At 48.2% G+C, this 13,163-nt stretch overlaps 1 protein-coding gene across 1 annotated transcript in view; it reads left to right on the top strand.

Annotated features, from left to right (window-relative positions):
* Positions 1–10,425: 10,425 nt before the first annotated feature.
* The window catches only part of LCP2 (lymphocyte cytosolic protein 2), a 44,755-nt gene continuing 42,017 nt past the window's right edge, over positions 10,426–13,163 (top strand). The window contains exon 1 of the mRNA XM_082620230.1: positions 10,426–10,638. Within this exon, the coding sequence (XP_082476356.1) occupies positions 10,561–10,638 (78 nt within the window). The 5' untranslated portion in view covers positions 10,426–10,560. The remainder of the gene's footprint in view (positions 10,639–13,163) is intronic.

Raw genomic sequence — 13,163 nt, 5'->3', positions numbered from 1 at the left:
GCAAAGAGGGTTCCAGACGGAGGGGACAGCAGTGTGAAGGGCTGCTCTGAATATGAAACCTTCTCATCTTCACTCTTTTCCATGCCACCAGCTGCCTGCCCCTACTCCTGCCCCCTTGGCCCTCCCTCCATACATGGCTAGGGTGACTTTTTAAAATAAAAGTCAGATCCCATCACTTCCCTGCTCCAAACCCACCGGGTGCCCCTACCACTCTCAGAACAAGCGCCAAAGTTCTCCCCATGGTCCTTCGGTATCTCCCCAGCCCTGCTCTCTCTCCTCTCTCCCTGGCTCACTCCTTCCCAGCTTCTCTGCCAGGATGCTGTTTCTGGACCACACCAAGCAAGTTGCAGCCTCACAGTCTTCATCCACAGCCTCTGCCTGGATGTCCTTCCTGGTTACTCAAGTCTGGCTTCCTGACTTCATGCAGATGCCACCTCCTCAGGAGGACCTCCTTGACTGACCTGTCCAAGCAAGTGCCCCTCACCTTCTGTCCCCTGCCTCTGCTTTATTTGTCTTCATAATATTTATCACTCCCTCCCATCGTTTTATATATTTATAATAATAGCTATAATGGATCAGATGTTTACTAGGTGCTGAACAGTGTTCTAAACAGCCAAGAAATAATTCATATTCCCCCAAACTCCTTGAGAATGGTGTTATTATTAACTACATTTTATAGATCAATAACCTGAGATTCAGAGAGCTTAAGACATTTGTTCAAGGCCTCCCAACTGGTGAGTGTCAGAGAAGATTCAGTCCCTGGAGCTTCCATTATTGATGACAATACTCTAGACTAGCACTGCCCAAAAGAGCTTGGCAATGATGGAAATGCTCTGTGTCCAAAATGGTAGCCACTGGCCACAGGTGACTATTGAGTGCTTGAAATGCATGTAGCTGAGGAACTGAAATTTTAATTTTATTTCATTTCATGTTAATTACTTTTAATTTAAACAGCCAGATGTGGCTAGCGGCTACCATATTGGAGAGTTGAACCCTAGAGTCTCTTATTTGTTCCTTGTTAATGTTTATCTCCCACATATGCAGGGAATTTCTCTGGGCCTCAGTTTCCTTATCTTATAGTGAGGGAAATAGTTTATAGGGCTGTTGTGAGGAGGAAATAAACATATATATATATGCACTGAGCAAATATATATATATATATATACATATATGGCTTAGAACATAGCCTGGCACAAAGTAAATACTCAGTGCTTGTTAATTACCATCATCATCATCATCATCGCCATCTTGCCATTGCTATTTTTGTTATAAGGCCCCATAAGACAAAAGACTTTGTTCTCTGGTGAATCCCCATTACCTGGAACATTTTGGCATGTAGTAGGTGCTCAACAAATATTTCTTGGATGAATAAATAAGTGAATTGAATTGAATGTGGGACTTGGATAAGCATCAACTGTCCCAAACTCAAACTCTTTTGGAGGCTTGGCAGGGAATGTGAATGAGTGAAGGGTGATGGTATAAGATAAAGGGGGAGGATTGGGGGCTACAGCAGACTGAAGAGAACATGTCCCAGGTAAAAGTATTCAAAGTCCTTTTCTGGGAGTGGGGCAGTGGGGAGAAGCACTGTGGTCCAAGCAGATTACCCACATAGCTAAAAGACACCTACGGGCGGCCACTGTGGGGGACTTTATTGCTCTATAGTTACCAGTCTCTGGTTCCATTTTCCAGAAGTTCAACTTGAGACATTCCACAGCCCTGATAGGCGTCCTCTGAGTGTAAAGCATCACAGGACCCAGAGCTTAGAAAACCAATGCCATAGATGCTGCTGGTACTGAATGAACACAGTCATTCATGCTGCCACTCAGCGCAGACCTCTCCGGGGAAACGGAATGGTGCCTCAGAAATTACATGCACACACACACACAAAGAATAACATGTGACTGGCTTGAGACACAGGAACATTAGTCTACGAAGTTGTAGCTGCGTTGACAGCAGTGACAGGGAAAGGGCCCCGCACAATGCCCTGTGTCTAGAAGGAAGTCATTTCTTAGAGAGGACTCGTGTTCTGAAGACAGAGCCTGTAGTCAGACTTTGTGAGCTCACCCTGGTCCATTCATTTGTTTTCTTAAAGAGATCAGTAGGCCAAGTGACCCACACCATTGAAACTGCTATTTCTTGCTCTCTTCCCAGCCATGTACAGGTGTATTTACATAAGGCACAGCGCACATGATGTGAATGTCACGACGGCCGGGACTTCATAGACATTAGCTCACCTCCGTTTGCTTTCCGTCAATGCCCTGGGTAGTGACATGAGCCTGCCCTAAGAATCAGCATCCCTAGTGTGAGTCGCAGCTGTATGATCTGGGGCACCTCTGAGCAATGATTAGGTCAATGAGTTATTCCAATGAATTCTATGTCATTCAGTGATTCTAAATCAGAAGTGGCTTGCAGGAACAGATATCAGGTGTGATTTGCTGGGCCCACGTGTTTTTTTTTTTTTTTTTTTTAATTAGTTGATGTATTAGTTTTCTACTGCTGCGATAACAAATTACCACAAATTTAGTGACTCAGAACAACATAAATTCATTATCTTACAGTCTGGAGGTTGAAAGTCTGACATAGGTCTCACTGGGCTAAACTTTGGGGCTTTGTTCCTTCTTGAAGGGTCTAGGAGAGAATTCTTTTCCTCACCTTTCCCTGTAGCTAGAGGCCACTCACATTCCTTGGTTTGTGGCTACCTTCCTCCATTTTCAAAACTAGTAGTGTCTCATCTCTCTGTGTCTTTCTCCTATAATCACATGTCCCACTGATTCTTTCCTCTTCTGCCTCCCTCTTCCACTTGTAAGGACCCCTGTGGGCCCACCCAAGTTTCCAGGGTAATCTCACTGTCTTAAGGGTAGTTGATTATATTCTGCCTAGCACAGTAGATTGCATTTCCTTTTTCTTTTTGTAACAGGTTTCTAGATTTTCTTAATCAAGGATCTGGCAACACTGGGCCCCTTTCTTACACTAGCAGACTCTCCTTACAATACAGCAAGCAATGGGCTTGGACTGAGCTGCTCCTTGTTTGCCCTAGTCCCCACCCCTCCTTATTATCTTCCTGACTAATGCCCAGATTAAGTTGCCATTTGTCATTGCATTGGGTTATCATTTTTCCTACCAAGATAGCTTCTCTCACCTGCATTTCCCCCTGGCCTCATCGGCCTTTGAGCGTGCAGCATCTCTTCTTAATTCTTAGGAAATCTCAACTCTACCACTCTTGCTATCTGTCTACATCAGAAGAATCACACAGTAGTGTATGGAATGGACCCTACCCACATATGATACAGGAAAGGGGAGCTGAGTGTTGTATGCAGCCCAGGAACCCACAGAAATATAGAGCTAACTGCGGGTCTCTGGGGAAGAACGGATGAGTCAGATATGTTCACAACAGTGAACAATGCCAGCGAGAACCACCATCTATGGTGTGCCAGGGGCTGTAGTCATTGCCTGAAATTTTATTTCATTGAATCCTCACAACCACTTAATGAGGTCAATGTTATTATTTAGCTTTCCCCATCCCCCTCTGGAAATTGTGGCACAGAGAAGTTAAGTAAGTGGGCCAAGGTCACACAGCTAGTGTGTAACAAAGCTGGAATTCAAACATGTTATTCTGACTCCAGAGTCTGAATCTCGATTCCTATAAATTCTGCCTTTAGAGAGAGAGAGAGTTAATGGATTTTTTTTGTTGTACTGTGGTCTGAATGTTTGTGTCCCCCCCAAAGTTGATGTATTCAAATCCTAACCCCCAGTGTTATGGTATTAGGAGGTGAGGCCTTTAGGAGAGGCTTAGATCATGGGGTGGAGCCCTTGCGAATGGGATTAGTGCCCTGATAAAAGAGACTTCAGAAAGCTCCCTCGCCCCTTCTACCACATGAGGACACAGTGAGAAGGTGCTGGCTATGAGCCGGGAAGGTTCTGTTCACCAGAACACAACCATGCTGGCGCCTTGATCTTGGACTTCCAGCCTCCAGAACTGTGAGAGAAAATTTCTGTTGTTTTAAGCCACTCAGTCTGCAGTGTTTTGTTTTAGCAGCCTGAACTAACACAGGTTACAAGCAACACAACCCAACTTTGTGCTACCTGAGCAACAGAGTACAGGGGAACTTACATTATTCAAAAGGATGGTTTAAGAACCACACTTGAACACGAGGATGCCAGACAACTCCAGGGGTCTCCACAGCAGAGCGATGCAGACTTCTTCAGGGTCCAAGGATGAAATGAATGAGGGCCGGTCATTTCCCTCCCTTACTTTACTCTTCTCCTTGGCCACCCCCCTCTCCCATCCCTACACAGCCTGAGACAGCCAAGCCTGTCACCCCAAGTAAATGTCTCCTTACCTGCAGGGTACAGTCAGGGGATTCGATGAGCCCGAACCACTAACTCAGCATTCACATTGCTAAGCCTGTTTTATTTTTAATTAGAAAAAAGTGTAGGCAAACCAAGAATCATTATTTTAGAAGAACTCAAAGACAAAATACCCTTTCTTTCAAAGCCTAATAAATATGGTTGGTACAAACTGTTCTAGGTAAATATTGGTTATTCACCTAGTAAAGTTTCCATCTATGGAAACGACATCTCTCAGTGGAAACAGTCTTAGCATCAGGCAGGTTTGGTTTCAAATCCCTCCAGTTATCTGTGAGGCCTTGGACAAACATTTGTTCTTTCTCTGCAATCTGTAAAATGGGTGTATATGCCCCTATCTCCCTTTCACAAAGAGCAGTCATAAGGATCACATGATATTATACATATAAGATTCTAGCATTTCTTTTCTCCAAACCCTTGAGGTCTCACGGAAGGGCTAGATAGACAAACTACCAGTTTTCTAGATGCATCCTCTTTTCCCCAAACCCCTAACCCCCTCTTTCTAAGGGATCCATCCTCTGTTCCAGGAACATGCTCACAGGAAAGCTCTGACACTCACTCCCAGGAAGGTGTAAAGGACTGAAGAGGCCAAACAAGGTGACTCTCCCAGGACAGAGTATTGGAAGATGCGCTCTGACTGCATCAAAAATCTGGAAGGTCATATATAAACTGGTGGTCAGGGCACTGATATTATTAAGACAGGTAATGCAGCCAACATCAGGGGCTCCAGAAATAGTGTGGCAGCCACAAGCACTAGGGCCACAGTTGAGGTAGGAACGTCCAGACTGAAAGTCAACAGCTAAGTGACTTGCCAAGACTGAGGGAAAAGTGGTGAAAGTAGAACAGATGGAAACCCACCTGGCCCTGAGTTGGCATTCCTGCTCCATACTGACTCGCCATGGGAACTTGGGCAAGTGAATTCTGGTCTCTCAGCTTCTATAAAATTGCCATCTACTTACTCATAGGTCTCTTGTGAGAGAGAGTGAAATGAGCTGAGAGCTATAATGGATTTGAGCCATGCTGGGCTGCTGGCCTTGTTGCTCACAAATTTTCTCTTCCTCTTAGGGGCAGGTATGGGCTTCCTGGGCCCACAGCTCTCCCTGGGAGAGTGCAGCCGGAGTAGGCCACGGTCACCTTTGCTGGGCTATGGGTAAAATTGCTTTTGCCTTTCTGGCACCCACTCCACCCACTCCTCCACTGCCTTTCTCCAGCTTGCCCAAGGAAGAGGGGGAGGGGGAGGGGGAGAGGGGGGAGGGGGAGGGGGGAGGGGGGCAAGGTTTTTTCTCCTCTATCAAGCAGAGAAGCTTGTCTTCCCCTCTCTGGTCCCCTGCCCACAACCCACTCACCCTTGCGGGCACCTGGGGAGTTTCTCTTCACAGCGGAGCTATCTGGGGATAGGCTGCCCGAGTGAACAATCGGCCAGACAAGGAAGAGAGGCTTGACAGGAAGTCCTAGTAAGCAGTTCCTCCCACCCACCTTCGAACTTCTGACGCATCTCAGCCCAAACGGCAGAGAAAGAGAGACACAGAGAGTGGATGAAAAAAATATATATGTATTTTTGAAACGAATGAAATTGTCAGGTCTGAGGAAGTGGAAAATATTGCTCTTCGTTGTCTCACATGCAGCAGCTGGTTCATGCTTTCCTCCTGCATATCCCAGGCTGCGTGTGTGGGGGGGGTGGGGACCGTGTCCAGACTGGGGTGGCTCTCAGGACACAGAGTGCATTGCAGTCTGGAGAAGGGTTGCCCGGGGCTTGCCTGAGTGCCTCCCCCTGTCCCTCCCCCCCTCCCCCAGCCTCCAGGAGTGATGGTGAGGACGGCCCCTGCACATCTGGGATGGCTGTGTGGCAGGCCGGTCCCTCCTGACACACGCATTCCCAGGCAGGGTCCCCAAATTCTGTCTTAGTGTATGGCTGCCAGGTGCATGGAGCTGTCCCCGCTCAGCCGAACGGTCAGGGCCCCTTCCTGGCTCTCCTGGCTGGACCCTCCTGTGTGGGTGGAGCCATTGGTCATCCAGAAGGATTCCACACAGATGGTGGTTCCACTGCCAGCCTCTGAGAGCGGAGGGGGAAATGGTCCCCTCCCTGTGAAGGTGACGGCTGCAGCTCTGGTCCCCACTATAGACAAACCCACAGAGGCCCTAAGGAAAGTTCCAGTAGAGATTCATCTCGGCCTCAGGTGATATAAGTTTGGCGGAGGTGAGACTGGAGTGAACCCACATGAGGGCATTCTCTCCACGGTTCGCGGTGTCCCTAGATGCCACCTTCTCTGAACCACATGCCACCACCCTTGTCTCTCTCCCCCAGGCAACACCCTCTGTCCAGATCACATCCAAATAAGCACATCCTGCCTTCCACCTTCTAGCTTTGTAGGTACCTCTCCTGAGAAGGTCAACACAGTCTCTCCTCCAAAGTCCCTACTTGCCATTCTCTCCTGGTCTCTAAGTGACATCTCCTTCCCCTGCCCCCAGAGGCTGCAACCCACAAGACTCCTCTAATAAACTGCATATTTTTCTCAGCTCTACGATTAGCTGTGAAGAAAAGCAGTTATCTTCTCATCTAATTCTTCTGCGGGTTAGCAGGAAAAAGAGAGAGCTTCAAGTCTGGACGGTATGGGGTGCGGCAGGGGGGATATTGGGAGATCCTCCCCCCCAACTCTGGGGTGCAGTGTGCTGTTCCCATATCCATCCTTTGTCTCTAAGATCAAAAAATCTGACATGTTACTCCCTGCAAGATTTGCTCTCTTACCCACAGGCTCTGTTGGATGCACATTTAAGATTCTCTACGCCACGAGCCCCTGTCCCCGTGTACTGATACCACATTGTTCTTACTGTGCACAAACTGCCCCCTTCCTAACCTGCAGACAGAGATTACAAAGCCTGAGAAGACCTCCACTAAACCCTTTAATTTACTTCTTCATGAGTTCTGGGTTTCCCCACCTGCCTGGGGGAGACAGAGATGAGAGAGGGTATCCGCCCCCGAGGCCATTGCTCTACATCACTGTGCCTTACCTGCTCCCCACTCTCTGCTCTGCCTTGTGCTTGAAGCCAAGACCGATGCTCTTTGGAGGATCGTTGTGAGTTGGCCCCAGCCTTCCTCGCCATGGCATACCCTCTGCTGTGGGCCATTCCCCGAGGCTGCTCTCATGACCGCCCATTTTACAGATGTGGAGACTGAGGCTGGGCCAAGTGAGCCAGCCTGTCGAGGGTCACTCTGGTGTCCTGAGCCTCTCTTGGGGGTCAATTAGCCCTGCCCCTGGAATTTCTGGAACCCTCCAGCTGGAGACAGGAGATGTGAAACTCATGAGTGTTGGGAAATTACCGAGGACTGGGGAATCGTAAAGGTTCTAAGCTGAAGCGAGCTGCTTCCCCTTGTGCCACCTGGTCTCCCGGCTGTATCCTCTTCCTAACTGCTCCTAATCGCCAGCCTCACCTGCTCTTTGTGGAAGACAGACTGATAGAGAGGAAATGACACAGACTGGAGACAGAGCTGGGTTTGAACCCCTGCTCCACCTTGTGCAACTTACGTAACATCTCAGAGCCCCGAGGTGGCAGAGAGGTGAAGGACAGGGGCTCTAGACTCAGAGTTCCAGACAAGACCTGGCCGCACAACCTACTTGCTGGGTGCAAGGGGGGCAAGGAGCTTCACCTCTCTGAGCCTCAGTTTTCTCTTCTGTAAAGTAGGAGTGATAATAGTGCCAAAAATTAAATGTCAATTAGTGCAGAGTCCTTAGCCCACTCCTTGGCACACGTGAAGGATTCCACACATTGAGTCGTGATGTTCTCATAGTCATCATCACTGTCATCCAGGTTTCTTAACTGTTGTGTCTCTCTTCCAAATGGGCTCTACAAATTGTCCATCTTGGCCACATTTATTGGATGATTCTTCCAAAAGAGCCTCATATTTAACTATACCTTAATTCCAACTTCTGCTTTTCTATAGATTTGCATTCTTCTTTTTTTAATAGTAGTTTTTATTGTGTATGAAATTTGGAGTGAGTTTTATTAATTAATTTCTTATTTTTGCTGTGTTGGGTCTTCGTTTCTGTGCGAGGACTTTCTCTAGTTGTGGCAAGCGGGGGCCACTCTTCATCGCGGTGCGCGGGCCTCTCGCTATGGCGGCCTCTCTTGTTGTGGGGCACAGGCTCCAGACGCGCAGGCTCAGTAGTTGTGGCTCATGGGCCTAGTTGCTCCGCGGCATGTGGGATCCTCCCAGACCAGGGCTCGAACCCGTGTCCCCGGCATTAGCAGGCAGATTCTCAACCACTGCGCCACCAGGGAAGCCCCTAGATTTGCATTCTTGTGAGTGTGGGTGAACATCATTAAAAGAAATGGCTTCTCCTTCCAAGGATGATCTTGAATCTTCCTTTCCACAGGCGTGGTGTGTTTTTTTGCTCATGAAGTACAACCCAACACACACACACACACACACACACACACACACACACACCATATATCACACACAGGTTCAGAATGCCCTCCCTCAGCTGCATCTTCCAAGGTCCTGCTTAAATTCCAGCTAATTCCATATTTTCTTTGATTGCCCTACTTGGAGGTGATTACTCTCTCTTCCTATCTTTTCAAATGGTTTTTTATCATTTGCTGCTCTTCTGGGGATTGGAAAAGTGAAGTGACCTCTCCCACCAGCGGCGGAGTTTTGAACAGCAGGCCATGCTTTCTAGAGCACAGTCAGTTGCTGAGAGCTCTTAGGTACCAGCCCATTGAGGAGTGCTCGGCCTAGGCTGCCTCAGTCGATGCCCCTGGCACCCTCTGAGGTGAGGATGACATCAGCTCAGGTTCATGAACCACTTCCATAAAGGTGCTTGGCCTGGGACAACGTGCAGATCTCATTTACACAACGACCTTGCGAGGCTGGTACATTACAGTGAGGGTCCTTAGATTGTGCGTAAGATGAAAACTGCATGGCCAAAGCTATCCTTGAAAAAGCATCAGGAAGGCATCACCTCAGGGACCAACCTAACGTCACTTGGTAAGTGCAACAGAGCTTTGTTCTTTCTTTAAGCATTGGGACAGACGGTCATCTGTGTGTGCCTGTGCATGCGGCACTAGATGAGTGGTGAACTTGTGTTTGGAGGCTGTGAAGTTGTACGAATAAGTTTGCTTTTGACACTGGAATCACCCTCAGTCAAGGAGATGCTCAGATATAGGAAGCGCACAGGGTCTAAGAAACCGACTGAGAGAACCCAGATTCCCATCTCCCGTCTCCAGGGTTATGCTCTTTAGATAGAATATGTGGAGGAATAAATAGTGAGTAGAATATACTGTGGGAACAATAGTGACTAGAATATACGGCAGCATCAATAGCAATCAGTATTTTTTTCTTTTAGCTTTTTTCCCTTAAGTTTGTCTAGTTAAATGCATCTAAGTTTTATGTACATATGAAGCAATTCTTCTGTTCCTGTATTTCAGATGTGGAAACTGAGATTCCTAGAGTTTCAGCCCTTGCATGAGGTTGCCCAGCATGGAAAGAGTCATAGCAGAAATTAAGCCTGGCTCTGCCCAGTGGATCCCCTTTCTCGGTCCTGGGTGCCCAACTCACTGGCTCACAGAGTTTGTAATAACTATAAGGAAGCAGCGAAAGAAGCTCAAGTTTATCCATTTGAGAGAAACTGAGGGGTGGTTGGAAAGCACTAAAAGGTCATGCTCCTTCCCCTTCACTGATGTGGGAGATTGTCTATATTTTAGGTCAACCATCAAATTAGATTTTCATCTGCAAAGACCCAGCCAAGAAGGAATGTGGTTTAGACATATGGATGCCAGGGATTTTAATTGAAACATAGTTGGACTCCCACTGGAGTCTAAGTTCTCTTCATCACCCCTCCCACTGGGCTGGGATAGATGGAGCCAGTGGGGAAGTACCAGCCTGTAGCTCTCTCTGCCTCTCAAGCCCCCAGAGCTGGGCTTCCTTGTTTACTTATTTAGAGCCCAGTAGAGGAAGTGGTAAAGGAAACTTGCTGAGTCGTTTTCTGAGAAGAGACCATATTTGTTCACAGAGGAAGCTGTTGCTTTCTGGGATCTGGCTATAGCAGAAAGGACATCGGCTCCAGCAGAGCTTTTCTAGAGGGTACCTGGGAGTTGGAAGAGCTGAAGACACCCCCACGCTCTGGATTTGGGGTTCTCTGTCCATGGGTGCAACACCCACGCTCAGTTTGTGAGCTTCATCCGAGGAGAGCAACCATGGCATTCAGAAACGTGCCCTTTCGCTCTGAGGTCCTGGCCTGGGACCCTGACATGCTTGCAGACTATTTCAAGAAGGTGAGCCTTGCTGTTTTGTGGGTGGTAGGGCTGGGCAGAGGCTTGAACATGGAGTCTGGGCAGAATATGTGAAACATGAGAGGTGTGAAAGATAGCAGTGGAACTTCCAACCCCGTGCAACCTCGCCAGTTGAGTGAGCACCACTGAGTGCTCCAGCAATGCGTTCTGGGGAGATGGGAGGCCCTCAAAGGGACAAATATCTACTATGTGCCAGGGCTCGAGTTTGTGTTCTTCAAGCACAGCCCCATCTAACCCTCTCCAAGATTGCTGTCCTCCCGGCTCAGCTGCAACATAAGCTCAAGGAGGCTAACTGGCCCAAAGCCCCAGGGACTACATGTGACAGAGATGGGATTCTAGTCACACCTGTCTGGTTTCAAAGTCCTTGCTCTGAGACTCAGAACTGCTGTAACAACTAGTGAGATCAAGGCTACTTGTTAGAAAGGGGAGACATGGAGTCCTGGGGGTAGGAGAGAATAAAGGAAAGGTTGGAGGCTGTGATGAATGATGCTGGAGATGGCGTCACGGCAAGTCATTGCTCATGACCTTGAAAGAGGGCTGTTCAAGCCCTTACCTGGACAGAGTGTCACTGGAGCTTTATGAGGGTCTTATGAGGCAGGCTGGGAAACTGACATGAGCCTCAGACTATAGCTGGCGAAACTGAGGCCCCTGAAGAGGAGAAGGTTGGCCAGGAAGGGTCAGGGGCCAAGCTGTGGCAGAGCTGAGTGTTGCTGTCCTGCCTTTCAGCCTTGAAGGTGCTCAAGGATCCCTGTGTTTGTTCCTCTGCTGGTGGGACCACAGGTCACATGTCTGCTTGGGCAGATCCCAAGTCACATGACTCAGGGACCCTCTATCCCTGTCCAAGGGATAAAATGTCTTGTGAGGGACAATTGGGCTTCTAACACCCCCACCTCTGGAGGCTGGCATCAGATTCAGTTGTTACTCCAGATGATCACAAGCGTAAGATTTTAGGTTAAGACCTTAGAGGTTATCTAAGTCAACTTCTTGTTTCTCCTGGGGTGGAGTAGGCTCCCAGGGACACCTAGTCTAACTTGGGGTCCATATGGTACCAAGGTATTTCCTGTCACAACTGTTCTTCCCTAAGAAAAATGTGAAAATGTTGAATTGGGTGTGGCATGATAGAGGCACAGCCCACAGATCCTGTTATTTTCTGCTTTCTGTGCATCTCTTTTCTCTTATTTTTCCCTCCTGAAAAGGTCATAATAAACTTAGGTTTCAGCATGGTGGGCGCAAAGATCATTGAGGTAACTGACTTTTGAAAGAGGTTTCTAAATACTTTTCTTAAATGTAGACCAACTAAATTAGGGCCACAAGTGAAATTTGCTAAGATGCTATAAAGCAGCATATTACCTCAATAAAGAAAGGACAAAAGAATTGAGAATTAACAAGGCATACCTGGGGATGGGCTGAGAGGCACAGATAGGCCCCATCTCCAATGTGGGAAGGAGAACTACACAAATGGTACAGCAGCTGCAGAATCCAAGGGTAAAGTTCCCTTTAGTAGAGAGAGCTGGACTATAGATCAGGGATGACTCAGGAGGACGGCTCTCTGCCTGAGTTGGAGGACGGGAGAATTTTCTTCTTGGAGAGCCCAGACTCCAGGTCAAGTCCACAGAACCTGGACAGCTTTCCCTTCCCAGCATGAAGGGACTGAAAGCAGGAACGAGGAGACTGAGGGGCACCTGGGATCCAGGAACACACAGACCCAGGTAGACATCCCTCAAACCTGAGCATCTCAATTCCCCCAGAGAGAAAACACAGAGGACTGACCGCAGAGTCATTTGGGGATGGATCTTAGCCAGCAAAAGTCCTATTAGCAGGTGTAATTTCTAATGAAGCACTGGGGCCAGGTCCCCCTTGGAGGCACTTCCCCAGCCAGCTCTGGAGTCAGACACACCTTGGTTTGAATCCTGGCTCTGCCACCTGCTAGCTGGGTGACCCTCCTTTTTTTACTTCATCTCTGTGCCTCGGCTTCCTCGTCAGTAAACCAGAGATAGTGACGGTGACTAACCTCATGGGATTGCTGGGAGAAATAAAGGAAATACGTGTGTGAGGCCTCCAGCAGAGACAGGGGGCCAGTTCATGCTCAGTCTTCCCTTTCTCCTGCTCTATTCACTAGACCCTAGCTGGGGACTCCATGCAGAGCAGTGGGCCTTTGTGTCTTTCTGTCTCAAATACGTGCAGCTCATCCTCTGTCTGGAATGTAAGACCCTGAGGACTGAGGTCATGTTTTCTATTTCTTTAACTCCTCCAATTCCTTTTGACTTGGCAAGAAGGCATCCCTGGGCCATGCAGTGGAGAAGACTCTGGCTCAGAGGCATAAATTCGAATCCTAGCTGTGTCCCTGACTCACTGTGTGACCTTAGGCCAGTCCCTTCTCCTCTCTGGGCCTCAGTGGTCCCATCTGCAACACCAGGTACCTGCTCTAGACCAGCGCCAACCAAAGCTGGGCACTCATAAGAATCGTCTAAGTATATGCTAAAAGAACAGAGTCTCACCCTCCGACC

The sequence above is a fragment of the Mesoplodon mirus genome, assembly GCF_964341445.2.
Source record: "Mesoplodon mirus genome assembly, chromosome: 5".
NCBI classification, from domain to species: Eukaryota; Metazoa; Chordata; class Mammalia; order Artiodactyla; family Ziphiidae; genus Mesoplodon; species Mesoplodon mirus.
This window is presented reverse-complemented; position numbering and strand designations above follow the sequence as displayed.